Consider the following 21,297-nt stretch of genomic DNA (forward strand, 5'->3'; position numbering starts at 1 on the left):
CTCCCTAACACAAGATACCAGCTGCCTGGTAGATCTAAGAACAACACTCAAGAGTAAAAACCCATGTCTCACTGAGACACATTCAGTTACATTGAGAAGGAAAAACAGCAGCCTGCCAGAAAGAATTTCTCTCCTAAAGTGCAGGCACAAGTCACATGACCAGGGGCAGTTGGGAAATTGACAATATGTCTAGCCCCATGTCAGATTTCAAAATAGAATATAAAAAAATCTGTTTGCTCTTTTGAGAAATGGATTTCAGTGCAGAATTCTGCTGGAGTAGCGTTCGATCGAACGATTTTTAATTGATCGATCGTAGGATTTTACTTTGAGGGTCGAATTCGAGGGTTTATTAACCCTCGATATTCAACCCTTAGTAAATGTGCCCCTATGTCAAACCCATTTCCAAATGTTACAACAATATAATAAACATGTCACAAAAATGTTGCTAATATCTCAGAGTAATCTATTCCTTCTTAACTTTGTAACATATATCTATATATATATATATATATATATATATATATATATATATATATATATATATATATCTCTATATATCTCTATATATATATATATATATATATATATATAGATATATATATATATATATAAATCCAAGGTTCCATCGCACTCCGTCCACAAAATCCGAGACCCGGGGTCCAATTAAAGCCAAAAGATCCAAAAGTCCAGAAGGAAAAGGTGCACACTGGGATTTGAGGTAGTGTTAAAAACATATTATTTTATTCTTTACAGTTCCTTTTAAATGTAAACAATAAAAGAATACGTTTTTAACACTACCTCAAATCCCAGTGTGCACAGGTCTTAGCATGTATATAAAGTCATTTTATTGTGGGCGCCCTCAAAGGCATGACTAACATTTCGGCTGAATCCCTAGCCTTTAGCCAAAACGTTAGTCGCACCCACAATAAATATATATATAAACATTATTATATTATTTGTAGAATGAAGGTGGACAAGCCACAGAGAAACGGAGATTCTTGCATTGTGGCAGAGAAGTAATATAAATGTGCGAAACAATTGCTTCTTCTTCTTCCGTTGACCTTTCTTGCACCTTAGTAGGTGGAACTAAAAATTGTTCCATGTGTCTATTAGTATGAAGCAAGAAATAATTCAAATAGATCAAATTTTTTTTAACCTCATGCGTTTTCTAATCATTTCTTTCTTGCTACTGCTATCTAATTTTTTTTAACCCCATGCGTTTACTAATAATTCCTTTCTTGCTACTGCTATCTGCACATTATCTATTCCACTCCATTGCTATCCACATACAATGAGAGATATTTATTCAGCATATATTAATTAATTATAATTTTATATCATATGCCTCACATATCATTTATTTTTTTGTTTAATCTGTTTTTATTGCAAGAGAAAGGCAATATAAATCAAGCATGACAAGTACTGAGGCAAGGTCAACAATAAAGTTACAAAAAAGCTTACATCTGGTACAGGTTATTATTCACAATATTCATGGTAGCAAATACAAAGTCATGAGAAGATCGTCTCAACAAATAATATCATTTATTTTTTAATCATTTGTACCTGAATTATAAAGTGCCCACTCAACAATATATCTATCGAACTTTTGCTTGTACTAATTGATCAGTCTAAAGATCTGTTTGGAGGCTAGGGTCAACTGCAGTAGAGCAATTTATTTAAGTTTAGAGGAAGTTTTGGCTTTGAGTATGTCTGTGCAGTCAGGTACAAGTAAAGAAGCTAGCTAGAATACTGCACATGAACACATTAATAAAAAGGAAAATATATTTCCATTTTTAAGGTACAGAGTGACTGAGAGAGTTAGTTCTACAGTTTTTGAAGGATGGTAATTTGTTTTGTTTCCCTGTCATTTATATACAGTAGATTCAGAATGTAGAGCAGGCTGTTCAGTTCTCTGATTGTTGTGTAAATGATAATGAAGTCAGTGCAAAGCTACTGCATTTCCCACATTGTTAGAGAGACAGGGACTCTTCTCTCAGTAATCCTAATAACTTCACTGAATACAGGATATTTATTGTTCTCCAAAAAGGACATTTTTCCACTAATCGATTGGAATAGCAGTAGGAAGAGGTTTACAGTATATCAGACATCAGAAATGCAACACTGGAGAGGTCAGAAGGAGGTGCCCATGGCAGGTAGAGATGTGGAGGTTGCATGCATATGTAGGGACTGATAAATAGACTTCCCATTTGTTGTGCATTGCCATTGCCCTAAAGTTTGACCACCAAAGGTCCTTTTAGTTCATTTTGGTTCAAAGAATTAGCCTGGGGTTCCCACCCATGTGCTGAGGGTCCATATTGTCAGTTCCCTTAGGGCTATTTAGCCTAACAGCACAGGCTACACTGAAAAGCGTTGAGTGGGATTAGGATCGCAGGTAATAAATTCCCAGGACATAGGGACTAAGTGTTGAACCAGGGTTTAGGCAGATACCCTGGAACTCTGCTTAGGGTAAAGGCTGAAAGCTGGAAATACCTCCACTGACGCTGTGTATTCTCTCTTACTCTGTGGGATTTATTCTGGGATATGCCTCTCCACTGATGTTCTATGTTACTGCCTTATCTCTCATTGAATGCAAATTGTGTTCTTTAATACAAGTTCTATGGTTAAGTTATACGAACCTCTGGAACCCAATTATTCTGTACTGCATATAGTTACAGTTGCACTACACTCTGCCTCTATACTGGTGCAAGGGGCTTGTCTCATCTGGGAATATTTATGGTAATGCTCATAGCTCAGGTGAAAAGGTGCTGCTCCATTTTACTATAGCCTAACACATACTGTAGAACATATACTGCAGTCGCATGTTTGCTCCATCTAATGTGATGCCTCTATAGCAACATACAAAACAGTCTTCTACGGACATGATGATGCTGCTGAGACACGGCCAGAGCTTCTGCATCACAATAAATGTCTTAGCAATTGTTAAACATGGCACAACATCCCATCCCACTGACACCTAAATATATAGTTAAGCAAAATGTAAGGCTGCTATTGGACACACTTGTTTTAACACCCCTAGTTCTATCCTGGCATCATGTCATTGTGGCTTCTACAAGTTTTGAAGATAAGGGTGGTAAATCAAAGTTAATTTATAACCATCACAACATGTCCTTTGTTTGGCCAGTTAAAACAAATATATTTACATCTGAATCAGATGACTACCCCTTTCCAAGTTTTATATAGTGTAAGTAATTGGAACTTCGTAAAACCGCAATAATAGCATCCCTTGGACTTGTTTCCATTTACTGCTGTTTTATTTTCCTGACACTTACTTAAAGAGACAAGAGGTCTCCAGATATTTATATCCTGTTTCCTATGCTCCTGCTTATGCCATGGGACACTGCATTATTTAAAAGATATCTTAAATGTGTAAAACAGTCAAAATGTTTCTTGCGTTTCCCCCTCTTTCTAAGACTTTGAAATGTTCTCATTATTAAAGTAAATCAAATTCGAACAAACTCCCATTTTCAATTTTGCCAAATTCTGCCAAATTTTGCAATTTTCGGAAAATTCAGTGTGGGAAAAGACTCGATAAAATGGTATAAATCATATGAATTTTTTGGATTTGAAGCCCAAAATCTTTTTAGGATTTTTAGGATTATCACCTGCAAACCAAAAATTATTTGGTTTATCATACAAAACCCAACACAGATCATAATATCTTCTAATTGTAAAATTACATCTGCCATTGATTTCTATGTGACCTCGGCAGGTTAGAGATGGAGTACTTTTTTATTCGGACACCATTGGGGTATAATAAATCTCGAAAAAATTTGACTTTTTTCCCAAAAAAAAATTTGTGCTTTGTCCTTTATAACCTCTGACCAGAGCAATTTGGGTTTTAGTTTATAAGCTCCTTAGTATGACTGAACATTGCTTTGAATTCAGTTTGTAATTGCATGCATTTGATTTCTTACTTTACAGAGGAAAAGAGAACAATTATTATAATAAAGCGACCATCTTTTTCTGTAGTGTGAAGAAAATCACACAAGGGGCAATGTATTGAAAGTTTGCACCAATTTTAGTGACCCAATCACAAAGTATCTAGCATCTACTGATCACCTACACTAAAACAGACATCTAATTGGTTTCTATACAACACGAAAAGATGCAAAACATATTAAAATGGTTAACCTTCTAATTTGATTTGGCTTTTCGATTTATCATTTTGATATATCAGAAGTTTAATATATAGATAGACATACATTTTGGGGTTTATTGTTTTCCCAGCCTTATGCAAAGGCGGTCAACAGTAATGGGTGAATTTGACTTTTCGCTTCACCAAAAATTAGCAAAATGGGAAAAATTTGCTGAAATGCATTGAAGTCTACTGGCAGCAATTTTTTTTTATGCATTTTGGACGTGTAACAAATATTTTCACCCATTAGAGTCTATGGGTGTCATTTTAGCGTAGAAACTTGGCGAAACATTTTGCTCATCACCAGTGAACAATCACTTAGGGGCAGATTTATCAAGGGTCGAATTTCGAAGGTTAATAAACCCTCGAATTCGACCCTCGAAGTAAAATCCTTCGAATTCGAATATTGAATTCGAAGGATTTTAGCGTGAATACTTAGTTCGAATGATCGAATAAAAATCATTCGATCGAACGATAAAATTGTTCGAATCGAAAGATTCGAAGGATTTTAATTGAACGATCAAACGATTTTTATTCGATCATAAAAAATTTAGAAAAGTGCTGGGGAAGGTCCCCATAGGCTAACATTGAACCTCAATAGGTTTAAACTGCCGAAGTAGGTAGTCAAAGTATTTTTTAAAGAGACAGTACTTGGACTATCGAATGGTCGAATAGTCGTACGATTTTTAGTTCGAATCATTCGAATCGAAGGTCATAGGAGCCTATTCGATGGTTGAAGTACCCAAAAAAATACTTCGAAATTCGAAGTTTTTTTCATTCGAATCCTTCACTCGAGCTTAGTAAATGTGCTCTAAGGGGCAGATTTATCAAGGGTCGAATTTTGAGGATTAATAAACCCTCAAATTCGACCCTCAAAGTAAAATCCTTCTAATTCGAATATCGAATTCGAAGGATTTTAGCGCAAATACTTAGATCGAACGATCGAATAAAAATCGTTCGATCGAACGATAAAATCCTTCTAATTGAATGATTCAAAGGATTTTAATCGATAGATCGAACGATTTTTATTCGATCATAAAAAACTTAGAAAAGTGCTGGGGAAGGTCCCCATAGGCTAACATTGAACCTCGGTAGGTTTAAACTGCCAAAGTATGTAGTCAAAGTATTTTTTAAAGAGACAGTACTTCGACTATCGAATGGTCGAATAGTCGAACGATTTTTAGTTCGAATCGTTTGAATGGAAGTCGAAGTCGAAGGTCGTAGTAGCCTATTCGATGGTCGAAGTACCCAAAAAAACTTCGAAATTCTAAGTTTTTTTCATTCGAATCCTTCACTCGAGCTTAGTAAATGTGCCCCTAAATGTTAACCTTTTAAATAGTCATTATTTCTGTACTCTGTAGGGCTCATTTACAAAGGTAGCACAGCATGATTAGCTGCTGCAAATCTATTTTCATTCTCAAGGCTTACTAAATGCTGCTCTGCACAGACACAATTTTAGCATATAGATAGTTGCAGGCAGTGCTGTACTCGCTGGGGCAGAGTTCTTCTCTCCACAATAATATATACTATGGGGGGGGGGGTCACTTTTATACTAGATGATTAATAGATAGCATTCATGGTGTTATATTAGTAAAACTAAATATCTGACTAGCATGCACTTGAATCACTTGTCATGGACAGTTTTAAAGAGGGGATGATGTAATTACTGCTGTGTTATTAATGGCATTAGTAGTCAACTGGCTTGGCATAAGGCAATTGCATCCATGAACATAAATTGCTTGGTGAACTTGGCTTGCCTGGAGGTAGTTCCAGGGTTCCTTAAGGTACATGCATGCACTTTATTAGAGCAGACTGAAAGGGCATGCTAATGTTGGGCACAGCTACTTGAAAATTACCTGCCTATTCCTGCTTCTTATTCATATGAAAATAATAAAATACGCTTTCTAAAACAGACACTGGCACTGACAGTTGGTGGTCACTTCTCAACCTCAGTTAAGCTTTCCCAAATGATAGACTGACAGCTATTTATTATGCAATAATAAGGGGGTTATTTACTAAACTCTGAATGCAAAAATCACATAAAATTTGTGATTTTTTTTTTTTTTATAAATCACAAAATTTTCAGAATTTTTTAAGCCCAGAGGGTGGAAAAGTCCGAATCAGAAAATCCGGCATCTCAGACCTGTTGAGGTTATATATAAGTCAATGGGAGAAGCCCCAATGACTTTTTGATGTGCCCTGGGTTTAGTGCAAAGCAAATTTTTGGGAAAATGTAATAATAAATAAGCATAAAAACCCCGAGCAGATTTGATCGGAGTTTGCAGCAGAAAATGTTGAGATAAAATCAAACTTTGATAAATAACCCCCCTACAAGTTAACTTAAAGGTAAACCACCTCTTCAAACCCTTCTTATGAATATTTTATATTTGGCCATTATGGATATGCATAGAGTATATGCTCAATGATTTTGCTATTCCTTAGTACCATTAATATTTTTTCTTTTGCCTGGATGTTCCATACACAGTACTGTGGGTGTAAACTTGCCTGTAATTATCTGACAAACCCGTATGATAGATAAGAAATATTACCTGTCGACTGTGCACAGTGCATTACGTCGTATTACTGCAGCCTCATCATTTCTACAGTGATTATCCCTGAAATTATGTTGACTGAGTAGTGCTGATTAATTATTTCTCTAAGACAGATTTAGAGTGAAGACATTCTAATTGCACAATGTATTGTTTCAGTTAAGGAATCCTAAAATCATTCAACAGAGACATATTTTACAGTAAAAACTGTAAACGAACATAATTTGACATTGTGACAGATTATTATTTAATCATTAGAACAGCAGAACAATTATCTTAAATGTGTTCTACATTCTAATGCTTATACCACTTCTGGAAGCCACATTAAAATATTCTACTCTGAAAGGTCTGTCATTATTTGAGTGATCTAACTAAATCAGCGACTAAGCAAGGATTTAACTGGATTATGACTAGACTGGTAACAATTAAACTTAATTCCAGGAAATTAAAATCTCAGGAATTACTTTATGGTTAGAAAGGTCAGTTGTCTCAGTATAGGATATATTGGGATAATGGGACGGGAGCCCTCGGTGGGATTTAGGTTTGAACATTTAATTGATAGGTAGAAGTTCTAACAATTAGGACAGAGTTTGAGCTAGGAATCTATAATATAACCTAACCTCAAAATGCACTTTATAATGAATTTTCTATTTTAAAAAAATCATATATTAAAATATTTTTTTTTATTCTTTTAGGTTATAATGTATTTTTTAGACAGGTTTTATTGACCTCTTGCCTATTCAGTTTGTTCTAACAACTCCTGTCAGCGCTAGCGTAGGATAAACCCAAAGTACCGTTATTAATGCTATAAAGATGTGGCCTCGATATCTTCAAATCTAAAAGAGATTAATTATTTCTCTGCGAGACAGAGAACAGTCGGGAAAGACAAAGAAAAGAAGGAGGAAGAGTTGAAACTTGGAAAGCAAGATTTGTTAATGAGTATTTCAGAGAATAAATAGACTGAGGATGTGGAATCATGTGTCTGCAAGCAGATCAGCTGCAATCCAATATCATTCTGTTATCCAGTAATGTCAGGCATTTCTTCATCTATGACATTAGAAAATAATAATAATATAAACATGGCACAGCTGCATCATCTTGGATATTGTGGTTCTGTGCAAGAGGAAAGTCTGGTTAGAGATATTTTGGATGTTCCATGTACACTGCAGTTTTTAGGTTCATATGGAAAAAGTATACCTGAAATTATACTTAATAAAACTTGCTACTTTATATAGAACAAGTGGAGTACTCTAATAACAAGCCTAAACCATGCTCCTGGTCTAGTATCTCATATGTTTGTGTTCAAACAGCAGTACATTAAATGCTGCATTACTGTGGGCTATAAGACCTATTGCAGTGATCCCCAACCAGTAGATCACAAGAAACCTGTTGCTCACCAACCCCTTGGATGTTGCTCCCAGTGGACTCAAAGCAGGTGCTTATTTTTAAATTTCTCACTTGGAGGCATGTTTTAGTTGCATAAAAATCAGGTGAATTGTCAAACAGAGCCTCCTGTAGGCTGCCAGTCCATATATAGGCTACCAAACAGCCAATCACAGCCCTTATTTGACATCCCCATAGAATTTTTCATGCTTGTGTTGCTCTCCAAGTCTTTTTAAATGGCTCATGAGTAAAAAAAGGTTGTGGACCCCTGACATATTCCAAACAATTCCCTAATGCTTTCTGGGGAAACTTACATTGTTTTTATTCTTACATCAGTGTCACTTCAGTTTTGGTTGGCTTCGTTTTTGGTAGACTCTAGTTTAGGAAACGGAACCTACAAGTTTGGTCTGCATTTTTACATATATTTTGAATAAGCCCTATGCAGTTAAACCAACCTAGGACACCTCGAGTACTGTAAAAATAATGTTATAATTTCCTGTAGCTTTGTAAAGTAGGATGTGCCTGTAGGCAATTAGAATATAAGGGCTGGAGCCTGAAAGCAGGCAGGTTATGGAGGAGCAAGATTTGCCAGAAAGTTACGGGGTGTCATGATTAGGTAATATCACTGTGTGGCAAGATGGTAGGTTCACTGTATGTCACCGCCAATGGGTGACTTGCCAAGGGCAGTACAAGGCCTGGGTAAAAATTGCAACCAGTTACGTGGTTTTAGTTGACTATCTACAGGTTTGGATTCAAGGAGAGATTGATTTTGATTGTTGTATGTGCTCCTCCAATGCAGTTAAAAAGGGTGGCTGGCATGGCATGGCAGGTAGCCCAATATGGTAAGCAAGTTTGGCAAGCATTCACTGTGTTAGAGTGAGTTGAGTAATTTTAGTTGAAAACATAAAATCTAGTGTTTTATGTATAGTTGTTAATAAAAACCTGTGACCATTTCCATTCCAGTTCTGAGTGGCAATTGTGTCTTTGTAGGGGAAACAAAGGTGAGAAAAGTGCTAGGAGGACCAGACAGCTTAGTCAATCATAAATTATCAACTTGTCTGATAAGATCAATTTCCACAGCTTTTAATCCATTTTAGTACTTACTTTGGTCTATGAGCTGTTAGCAAACACTGCAACTTTATCCCAATGTGTGTGCCAAGCAAGTTCAATTTATTCAGTTTATCTGCTTTGGAGAATGTGTATACTGTCCCAAAGATACATGACAATACCTCATTCAGAATGACAGCATCAAGAGCCTTGGGGCAAGAGATGTTTTTGAGATATGTTCAGTTGCTGTTTTGCTCTGTTTTGCCTTAGGTGCAAAGAAAGAAGTTGCTGATTCCTTCAAACATGTTTAATAGTTTTAATAGTGTCCTAGCATGGCAGGATGTGCTTCTGGAATTATTTCTGAAAAACCAGATTACATGCTTTGTGGTTTATGACGAATAGCGTGCATTTTCCTATTTTTCTCTGTCTCAATGAGATTTTTTTCTAATTAAAGACATTACATAAAAATATTTTATTAGACTCTTACAGGGGAATGTAATAAAAGTCGCAAAGAGCAAAACAATTCGCACCAATAAGACTAAAAATCCACATCTCGCAATGTAATATTGTTCCTTAAACTGTTATTGCATTGCGAATTTTAATTGCGCATTGCGAATTTTAATTGCGCACTCATAAGAAGTGCTTGAAGGTGTCGTAATCATTTGGAGCAAACATAACAACTTTTTCAGTAAGAAGTTTTATTACATTGACTGCGCATTGGCACAAACTATAAAATTCGCAAACGGTCTTTCACTGTCGGAAGTGGTTGCTAAACAGTTTCCGGGCTCGCAAAAGCTATATTAAATTCGCACAAAGCAAAATTTGTTCGCGCAAAGGCATAACTTTTCGCATTGCGAATAGTTTTTCCGTTAGCGATTTTTATTACATTCCCCCGTTAATATCCAGCAGAACATTAACTTGCCATGGGCTTTTACTTTTATGATACTCAATACGGAAGTGTAAAGCACAATTTGCAATGGTCTATACATAAAATTATGTTTTGTTGTTGATGCCTCTTGCAGTAGGACCTACAATAATAAATATTTGCATTTTAACAACTTTTTTTCTATGAGAAAACTTTTCTAGAGATACTAAACATTTCCTAGATATATCAAGTGTGTTCAGGAAATATTTAGGGATCTATCTACACATAAGCTTGTATCCAATGTTTGCTGTGTGGCAAATGCTCTATAATGCTCTATGCTTTCAGTCCACCAAAATCATAACAGTGAACTTCCTAAAAAAAATTGGAGAAAAAAAGTTGAAATAAATATTTCATGCTGAAAACATTACAATACAAGCGAAGTAAACAAATAAATATTTGAAAATCTTGTGTTATTAAAAGAAGTGCCAATGTTATCTTTAAAACTAGTGATGGGCGAATTTATTCGCCAGTCGAAAATTTGCGGTGAATTTGCGCGATTCGCTGCTGGCGAATAAATTCGCGAAACGGGCACGAAAATTCGCTGGTGAAAATTCGCCTGCGTCAAAAAAAAAAAACATGCGTCGGCGTAAAAAAAACGGACGCCAGCGCAGTTTCACAAATTTTTTTTAAACAGTGATGATTCGCAAATTTTCCAACAAATCCGCAAATTTTTCGGCAAAACGGCGCAAATTCGTCCATCACTGTTTAAAACCATTGACAGGTGAATAGTGATGAGAAGTGTACACTGAAAATTTCACTAAATCACTGAAGATTTTGTAAAACCACATAATTTTAAAGAATGCAATATTGAAGCTCTTGACACTATGCTACAACTGTTCTTTATAGAAATAAAAGGCCCTCATGTTGCCAATGTCTTCCAAACACCACACCCTTAGACAGCAATTTGCATAGACATGGGATGGGGAGGGCTGGTTGATGCAAAAGGGAAGAGGCAGCTAGACCAAAAATCTAGCACAGATTACAAAATTTGTGTCACTGGTGAAACCCTGAATTTCAATGTGACACTGTGCTAATCAGAAAAGTTTGCTCAACCCTAATTTTTGGGTTTTTTCAAGTTTCAATTTGTATTTTGTATATAAAATAATACAAAAAACAAAAGGTAGCTGTGGTACATCAGTGTCACTGAGTTGAATCAGATACAATAACACAGGCTGCTGGTGCCATTTCTACACATTTCTCAGACTGCTCAGTTAACACTTGCTGCCTATGTCAACCAACGTTTTTGTTTTGCTGTATGACAATCATGCACATTGCAATGAAAAGAGAAAAGTATAGATTAGAATTAGGAAATAAAGAAATAGGGAGAGTGAAATTGGGACAATGGGGGTTGGGTGTTCAGCGCATCCCTAATATTTAATAACTGCATATTGGAAAGTTGTTTAGAATTTTTGGGTGGAGTCTTTTCCTTTAAATGTTTTTAAATGTTCTCAAAAAACCTGTTGTTCATTTGAAGCTTCACCAGAGAATGCTAATTCTAGATACAGTAACTAGGTCTAATTAAAATAATATTTTTTCTTTGCATGGAAATAAAGTTTATATTTAAAGCCATCTGTCTCTGTCTCCCCATCTACACATGCAAGAGAGGTTAATTCCAAAAAAAAAATGTATCAGAAATGTTTTTTACTATAGTCTATCTATCTATCTATCTATCTATCTATCTATCTATCTATCTATCTATCATCTATCTATCTATCTATCTATCTATCTATCTATCTATCTATCTATCAATTATCTATCTATCTATCTATCTATCTATCAATTATCTATCTATCTATCTATCTATCTATCTATCTATCTATCTATCTATCTATCTATCTATCTATCTATCTATCTATCTATGTATCTATCTATCTATCTATTATCTATCTATCTATCTATCTATTATCTATCTATCATCTATCTATCTATCTATCTATCTATCTATCTATCTATCTATCTATTATCTATCTATCTATCTATCTATCTATCTATCATCTATCTATCTATCTATCTATCTATCTATCTATCTATCTATCTATCTATCATCTATCTATCTATCTATCTATCTATCATCTATCCATCTATCTATCTATCATCTATCTATCTATCTATCTATCTATCTATCTATCTATCTATCATCTATCATCTATCTATCTATCTATCTATCTATCTATCATCTATCTATCTATCTATCATCTATCCATCTATCTATCTATCTATCATCTATCTATCTATCTATCTATCTATCTATCTATCTATCTATCTATCTATCTATCATCTATCTATCTATCTATCATCTATCTATCTATCTATCTATCTATCTATCTATCTATCTATCATCTATCTATCTATCTATCTATCTATCTATCTATCTATCTATCTGTCTGTCTCTCTATCTATCTATCTATCTATCTATCTATCTATCTATCTATCTATCTATCTATCTATCTATCATCTATCTATCTATCATCTATCTATCTATCATCTATCTATCTATCTATCATCTATCTATCTAGCATCTATTGTATTAACTCTCTCTCTACTGCCCTAAGCCTAGTGTGGACAACATAAAAAGGGGGCTTATTTGCAAAGTGATAAAGAGCTATTATTATTGCCATATATGTTCACTTTATATCTAGTATAGATAAAAATATTCTATATTAACAAGATAATGGTTTTTGTGGTGCATTCAACGGCTCAACTAAAGCAACTGTTTTCTATCTTTCTCTCTACACATTTGTCAATTGCTTTTTATTTACAACGAGGGCAAACCAATGTTGTAAAGAACCTAAAATAGAGGGAAAATATAAATATAAAACCTATAAACCACAATATCAGCTATAGAAATTGATTAAACCTTTCTGAAAAATAATTATTATATACACAGGAGCAGTAACAGATATAAAACTTCCGTCAGACCCCCAGACAATTCTCGTTGGATTGCCAATATAACCTTATTATCCCCTTAAGAATAAACTCATAACTCACCTCTTATCAGCTGCTGGTTGCTCACTGGCAGCTGAATGGAGAAAAGATAAACTTTCCACTAGAGATTATTATTTTTTCAGGATGGAGTGTAAAAGTTAACTTTGGGATCAAACCTATTTCTAAGAAATATTCACTGTCCAAACAGAATCTTGAAAGATTTTAAAGATACAGACCTGGCAGATGCAACAATTCTTTATGGCTGCATTCAATACACCCTCAATTTTGTCTCATTTTGAGTTTGTCTTAAGGGTCTATTCCTTAATTAGCTGAGTATATATTTGCTTTTCTAAAGATTTTTTATTTAGTCTTTTTATGTGAATTTTTTATGTGCATTTAAATGATTAGTGGTGATGGGCGTCAAAATAATTTTGATGCGACAATTTTGACACGAGCAACAATTTTTTTACATGCGACTCTCTTGTCCATCACTAATGATTAGCCTTCCTATTCAACTATTCAACCTCTTACAACCTGTAACTGTAAATGGTATCTGACCCTGACCACAGATCAAGTATGAGGCTTCATTATTCTTATCTTTTATTGCTTTTATTTTTATTAAAGCCCTCTATTCATCACCTGTCCTGATTTAAACTTCATTTTATACAGGTATTTATGAATAGGTTACTTGTATATCCTCATCCTGGCAAGCAGTCAATTAAAAATATGGTCCTTCAATAGTAGGATAATAAGTTAACACAAACATATTAACTACAGATGGTGAATGAGTTATTATTGGGTTATATAAATATAGATTACTCTGCATTATTTGGTCCATTTGTGTCTTACAAAAGACATAGTATTGCACATCATAGTGTGTGGGTAATATTAAATTATGGAGTCTTATCATTGCAATTAGCTTGGAGCAAATAATAGTGAGCAAAATGTAGCCAATCTTTTGCATTATTTTCATCGAGAAACAGCATATAGTATATGGGATCAACTGTCTTCCCAAAAGTTCAATACCCTTATTTATAAGACATAATTGCTTTGAGGTTTAATCTGTCCATTTTATGTAAAAAAAAAAAAAAAGAGGTACAGGTATAGGATCCCTTATCCGGAAACCCGATATCCAGAAAGCTCCGAATTACGGAATGGCTTTCTCCCATAGACTCCATTTTATCCAAATAATCCACATTTTTAAAAATGATTTCCTTTTTCTCTGTAATAATAAAACAGTAGCTTGTACTTGATCCCAACTGAGATATAATTAATCCTTATTGGATGCAAAATCAGCCTATTGGGTTTATTTAATGTTTAAATGAATTTCTAGTAGACATAAGGCTTGAAGACCCAAATTATGGAAAGATCCGTTATCCGGAAAACCCCAGGTCCCAAGCATTCTGTATAACAGGTCCCATACCTGTAATCAAAACTTTCTATTTTCAATTATTCTTACAGAAATACTGCTTTTGAGCTGCAGTGAACATCATTTTAAATAATAGCAAAAGCCAACTCTTTATAAATGTTATGCATGGGATCCAAAGTTTTAAAGGTCTGTGTTCTGTCCACATTAAGAAATGTACTTACTTATTGTTATCCAAAAATAAATTAATATTCATTTTTAATCCCCCGAGGGAGTTAGAGAGGAGCATTAGATGTATGGAGATGTTTTCTTGTTGCATTCTCTGCATGCTGTGTAGAACTCCCAAGCCATAATAGTTTAAGAAATGATGTGCTGACAAATGTCAATATTTCTGTTATCCATCACTGCGGAAAGAAACTGCAGGAGTCAGAGCTGAAGCTGAATTCAAAGGTATTTTTAAGGAGAGAAGTATGCTCTTTGATGATTAGCCGAAGAGTGGTACTGGGGAGGCATGCAAACGTATGAATAACTTAGAATAAAATAACGCTGAGTCCTCCCAACATCAAAAATAGCATATTCATATTAATATCATAATTATTTAATATAATTTGAATTCAATACATTTTTATATGGCACACACCTTTGCATGCATTCTACTTCTTACAGTAATTTAACTACATTTCTTGCATAGTGGGCATTGGAGGTATTATTTAATGCAACAAGAATTTGGTACATTAGAAAAGAAAGTGGATTATTGAATATCACAAGACCACATGCCCATTGCCCTTTTTTATGAACATTAATGGTGTTCAGGAGTAGCACATTGTGCCTGAGGCTGCAAAATATTACAGATAAACACAAGCTGGGTTTCAATGCACATTCTCAGCTCCTGGCCAATTCTTGCCTACTGTAAATGATAAGCCAAGACCTTTAGTGCAAATGTGGCACCTGAAGCATCAACTGACATGATAGGTTTCTCATATAACCCTAGTCTTCACCTGTATCTTGTGTAAAGATGTCCACCGGGCATTCATCCCAGCAACAAACACTTCATTAAATGAGTAAAGATAAAGTAATATTTTTTTTTACTTTAGATAGAAAATACTACTCCAAATACGACCAAATATATTTTCCTCATATGACCAAGCATCAGATTTGTTTCACTTAAAAGTTATTAGTTTTGAGCAGCCTTTTTGTACAGAGCTTACCTAGGCTGATCAGCATCAAATTGCAACCCCATATACTTGCCCCTACTGGACTAATAACCTGAGCTCTTAAAGTAACAGTAACACCACAAAATAAAAGTGTTTAATATTTGGCATCCCCAAGTGAAAGAAGACTTTCCTTCTCTTTTAAAGTAATGACAATATAATGTACTGTTGCTCTGCACTGGTAAAGCTGGTGTGTTTGCTTCAGAAACACTACTATAGTTTATATAAACAAGCTGCTGTGTAACCATGGGGGCAGCCATTCAAGCATAGGATATACTAACTTATATATTATCTGCTGTGTATCTCCTTATTGAACTTTGAATGGTCATCCCCTTGGCTACACAGCAGCTTGTTTTACATCATCTATAAATGTGTTTCTGAAGCAAACACACCAAATTTACCAGCACAGGGCAAAAGTACATTATATTTTCATTACTTTAAAAGAGAAGGAAAGTCTTCTTTCACTTGGGGATGCCAAATATTAGGCACCCCAAGTGATTATATATACTTACCTGAAACCCCGGGCCGGTGCTCCTATCAGCAGAAAACTGCACCGGCCCGGGGTTCGTCCAGCGAGCACCACAGATCAATCCTCTTCCAGTTTCTTCTTTCTTCTCATGACTGCAGATGCGCAGTAGATTGAAAAGTCGAACTTTAACTAAAAAGTCGGCTATTTCGTTCATGCGTCTGCCCTGGGAAATTTGAAGAAAGAAGAAGGCTCCATGGTGCTCGCTGGAAGAACCCCAGGCCAGTGCAGTTTTCTGCTGATAGGAGGTTTCAGGTAAGTAAATACAATCACTTGGGGGTGCCTAACATTTGGCACCCCCAAGTGGAAGAAGACTTTCTTTCTCCTTAACAATTTATGATAGCAGTACTATCTTGACATGTATGGACCACGAAATATGTTAAAGTGTTAGGTCTTTTCTAGATGAGTTGCTTAGGCCATTAAAATATCATGTAGCTAGGATCTAGAGGCAAACTTAAGTGACAAATATGTCTGTATCGGATATATCTTTCTAGTGAGAATTAGATTATCAAGGGATGTTTGTTTCCCAGGAATATTTTCATTTTTAGACAGCTGATGTATTATTAGAAACTAACTGTCAGACTCTCTTTCAGAGTAAAAGTTCTAAATCAGATTTCATGACATCACACACAATTGTTGACATAGTCAAATATTACATTTGCTAACATCTGGAAATGCATCTTATGTTGCCCATATATGACTTTCTGTACATCATACAATAACACAGGAACACGTTTCATCTCATATAATTCTTATCTCTATGCTGCTGAGCTCTTGACATTTTCTGAATTGCATTGCTACTACACTTGTTTTCTTAAAAATAATAATAACTATACTAACATGTATTGCATGGCAGACTGACACAAATAATATTTTATTGAGGAAAAACATCCATATCCCGGTTTTATTCATATTGTTTCATTCTATAAATGTTATCTGGATATTTATTGTGATTTAAATTTGCACCACAGATTGAGCAAACTGATGGATTATCATGCCCCAATATGCCCCCCCTAATTAGAAATATTATCATCATACCTTGGACACTGATGCACAGTTTGCCACTTTTGTACAATTAAGATGGTTATTCAGGTTATTTTTCTTCAAAGGTATACGTTTTTGTGAAGGTTTGTAATATCAATGATTCTGCTATGGAGACCTCTGCACCAGTATTTTTAAATGTTGATGCCCCAAAAATAGCTGGAACACCTTTCCCTTATTGCTTTATCTATTTGGCTGGTTGCTATAAGCTACTGTACTGGTGTCTCAGGTCTTATTTCCCATAGCATTGCTTTTAAACCATAGAGTCACTTTAGTCACTTCACTAGACTAATTAACAAAACAAATCACAAAATAATAAGTCAACAATAGTTTAAACATTTTACAGCAATAAATACAATTTACAAAAATATATATACAGTGTCGGACTGGGACAACAGGGGCCCACCCAAAAACCTTTGACCAGGGGCTCACCAATTAGTTTTAGACCAGGGGCCCACTCTTAGTACTATTTTTCTTTCTCTCCTCACTCAACCTTTATTCTCCTAGTCTCTTTTCTTTACATACTATACTCTATTTTAACATCTATTTAGCCACTTTGTTCTCATAGAAATAGGGAATGGCCATGAAATAGGTCAAATGTTTAGCAGCATGAGGGCCCACTGACACCTGACACCTTGGCCCACCTTGGACTTTTCCTGATATCCCGGTGGGCCAGTCCGACACTGTATATATACTGTATGCATAAAACACAATTATGTTCTTTCAAGATTGAACAAATATAAACCATTTGACACAAATCAATAAACAGTTCAAACGTTCAAACCTAATTTTCAGTTTTTATTTTAATATATGATTTTACCTTCTTCTTGCAGACTCAAGACCTTTGCCAGATGTAGCTTTGACAGGAAAATGCACCAGGGAATGCGATGAATATGGCCACTCAGATTCCTGTTGGATGCCGGTTCGCACGTCACCTGAACGGAAACAGAAAACCCAACCAAAGCTCTCCACATTCATGCCAGTCGATGAAAGGGATAGCCAGGAAATGTTGGCCAACGGGGAAGTAACCCTTATGGGAGATCGCAACAGAAATCTACTAAACAAAAAGCTAGCATCGTATGAGAACTTCAACACAGCTACATACAGCAAAAGTGAAGAAACCAATCCAGAGGATATTCCTCTTACTCAAAAAGGGGAATACAAGCCATCCCCTGTCAATACTTTAACTAGAAGAGAAGTCTATCTGTAAGCTATTCAAGCAACAGGGTTCTTTCATGTCAAACAAGGAAAGAAATAAGGCAAAACTTTAATATAGCAAGAATACACAGTAACTCAGAAATAAGAGGGGGCCACCAAAGAGACAAAAGCTTTGCCTGCCAAGTTTGCCTCCATATCAGGCACTTAATTATTGTTTGCTTGAATATAATGTGATATGTAAAGATCATTGATGTAAATTGCATGTTTGAACCCCTTCACTGCTGTTTTGTTCACTAAAGTAATGGTTGCAAGTTTCTTTCATTGTAAATGGCCTATTTAAAAAAAGGGAAAATGTGCGTATGGACAGAGTCACAAAAGGAGGGGCATCCGTATGGATCACCTGATTGGTGTCCAAAGAATTACTGGTTATTCCAGTTCCATGTCCTGTCCAGTGACTCTCCGTTTCTCTTGTATGGACGTCTTGGGATTTGCTGATTGGTGGCAGTAGGTGCTGTCACCCTACTGTACATGAGATACACCTAAAAACATAAATATAAAGTCTAGCTGTTATCATCTTGCTTAAGCATGTGTTATAGCCATTTAGTTCTGTCTGACAGTAAAATAGCTTGTAAACATCAGGTCAGAAAATGATAATCAAAAGATATCAGACTAGTGTGCATTAAAAAAAGTTACCAAATAAATAAGCACCTAAAACCTAAAAATGTTCTTATTTTTTGCATTTAGAATCTAGGTTAAAGGTTTCTGTTATATTACAGAAAGAATAAAATAGGAAGTAAATGTAAATCTTATTTTATAGATATATCACTTTAAAAAAAATTGACTTTATTGGTAATCTGCTACACAATCCTAGTAGACAAAATAGAAAAAATATATGAATAAATGTTTTTATTGCACAGAAATATTTCCAATTTTCTTAGGAGAAAAGGGTTATTAGAGGGCATTTGGCCAAAGAATAAAAAATAAAAATAGTAGCGATTTTCCTTGAACAAAATTAGCGTAAAAATTATGTTTTGCACTAATATCTATGCTGTATGTGTTTGCATTACACTGAAACACTGCAGAAAATGGATGGAAATAGTTTGACACAATGGCGTGCCTTCAACCTAAAGTCAATATGCTAATGTCAGTTTAGATGTACTTGTGAAGTATCGTGAAGGTCCCAAGATTTAAAATCATCATTTTAGATTCAGAAATTTCCATTAGAGGTTTGGTTTAATGCAGAAACTTGACCTATGTTACATTGATATAAATGATAAGATCATTTACAAGGATTTTTTTTTTAAACAAAGATTTTAGTAGGTGCAGGGATGGACAGTATATATTGAATAATGGCATGCTGTAATGGTATATTGAGGTAACCTTAGCTCACATTTACTACATTTATTTTTTTCCCTGTATTATTTGTAAAATGCTATTTGATTTTATAAATGTATTTTTAACATTATAATAGTATCTCTTTGGCGGCCCTTTTCGCATTTTTTCGCATTTTTTCCCATTTTATGCACTTATTCATGAAATCTTACACATACCCACACATAGGGAAGGGAGGGAAGACTGTTCATGATATATACTATAGATGCAATTTTGTAAATTGTGTGTTTTTCTTTTATCTCTTGTATTTCAATTACTTTTCTTTCTTCGGTCACTGAACACACCCTTCACCTTTTTTGCATTTATTTAAAAATACCTTCTGCTTATGTATTCACTGAAATAACGGATAATAGTTTTTCCAGTTGTATTTTTTTTTTTTGGTACATATCCTTGAATGTATAGTATACCTCTTAATTCTGAGAGCTAATATAATGCATCAACGAACTTGTAAAAAAAAAAAACATTGAGTCTAGTCATTAAACAGTTTTAAACCAGAAATGACTTTTTTATATTGCTGAGGGAGTACAGTGCTAAATAAAAGCTGTTTATATAGAATAGCATTTGAACATTCACCAGTGTATAAAGCTTCAGGACTTTGGTTGGCGTTAAGAGGAGTTAAGAGAAATTCCAATACCTGAATAGGAAGTTAAAGGACCAGTGTCATTAAAACATTATCCATATTCTACCTTCAGCTTACTAAATTATTGTCCTTATGTATTTGTAAAGCTGTTTCTATATTTACTTACATGCAACTGAATGGAATGGAAGACAATTCTTTCTGGGAGGACTGTCATGAAAAAAAAACACAAACACTCGCACATATATATATATATCTCTGATATGTTACACAAGTGCTTTACAGAGAATGTTTACCTTCCTCAGTTGCCCCATTGGAGTGTGATTTTCAGTTCAAACCCCCCTGGAGGTCCATCGTTTGGTCAGTGACCTCCTATAATCAGAAGGAAAACATTGGTAAAACAGTGTTTCCAAGAAAATCTAGGACAGCAAATAAATTTTACCAAATTCTTTCCAAACGCTTACCTTAAATGACTTTCAAGCTGGACTTATAGGTGTATCTAAGACAGCAAACTGACATTCAGCCCAAATATTTCCATAACTGGCATTCAGGCACTGTTGCAAACCAGCCCCACAGCTTGAGAAACGATGCTCTAGGGTCCCTATCACATTCACACTACACACATACTATCAATTTCATTGTAAGTCAATTAACCTGCAATAAAAGTTAGAATAAGCCTCAAAGTCAACATTCTCAACATTTAACATCAACATGATGAATTTTTTTTTTTTTGTAAATTTTTTGTCATACTGGTCCTATAACATGTGATTCAGGGAAGCTAAATAACTTTTCTTAGTTCTGCTTTGTGTATTACAGTAGTAATACCAAGTACCAGCAAATATCTCCAATGTATTTCCTTATGTATTTTCATCATGTTTTTTATATATTAGTAACATTTTTGTTTTGGTCTTTCCTTTAAAATTGTGGAAGCAATTTCAAACTCATTTTATGTATGTATGTATGTATATATATATATATATATATATATATATATATATATATATATATATATATATATATATATATATATATATATATATA

General features: G+C 34.7%; 1 protein-coding gene across 1 annotated transcript in view; it reads left to right on the top strand.

Annotated features, from left to right (window-relative positions):
* pcdh7.S (protocadherin 7 S homeolog) overlaps positions 1–21,014 on the top strand; it is a 575,313-nt gene extending 554,299 nt beyond the window's left edge. Inside the window, exon 3 of the mRNA XM_041579414.1 lies at positions 17,963–21,014. Within this exon, the coding sequence (XP_041435348.1) occupies positions 17,963–18,339 (377 nt within the window). The 3' untranslated portion in view covers positions 18,340–21,014. The remainder of the gene's footprint in view (positions 1–17,962) is intronic.
* Positions 21,015–21,297: the final 283 nt, after the last annotated feature.

The sequence above is a fragment of the Xenopus laevis genome, chromosome 1S (genome assembly GCF_017654675.1).
Source record: "Xenopus laevis strain J_2021 chromosome 1S, Xenopus_laevis_v10.1, whole genome shotgun sequence".
NCBI classification, from domain to species: Eukaryota; Metazoa; Chordata; class Amphibia; order Anura; family Pipidae; genus Xenopus; species Xenopus laevis.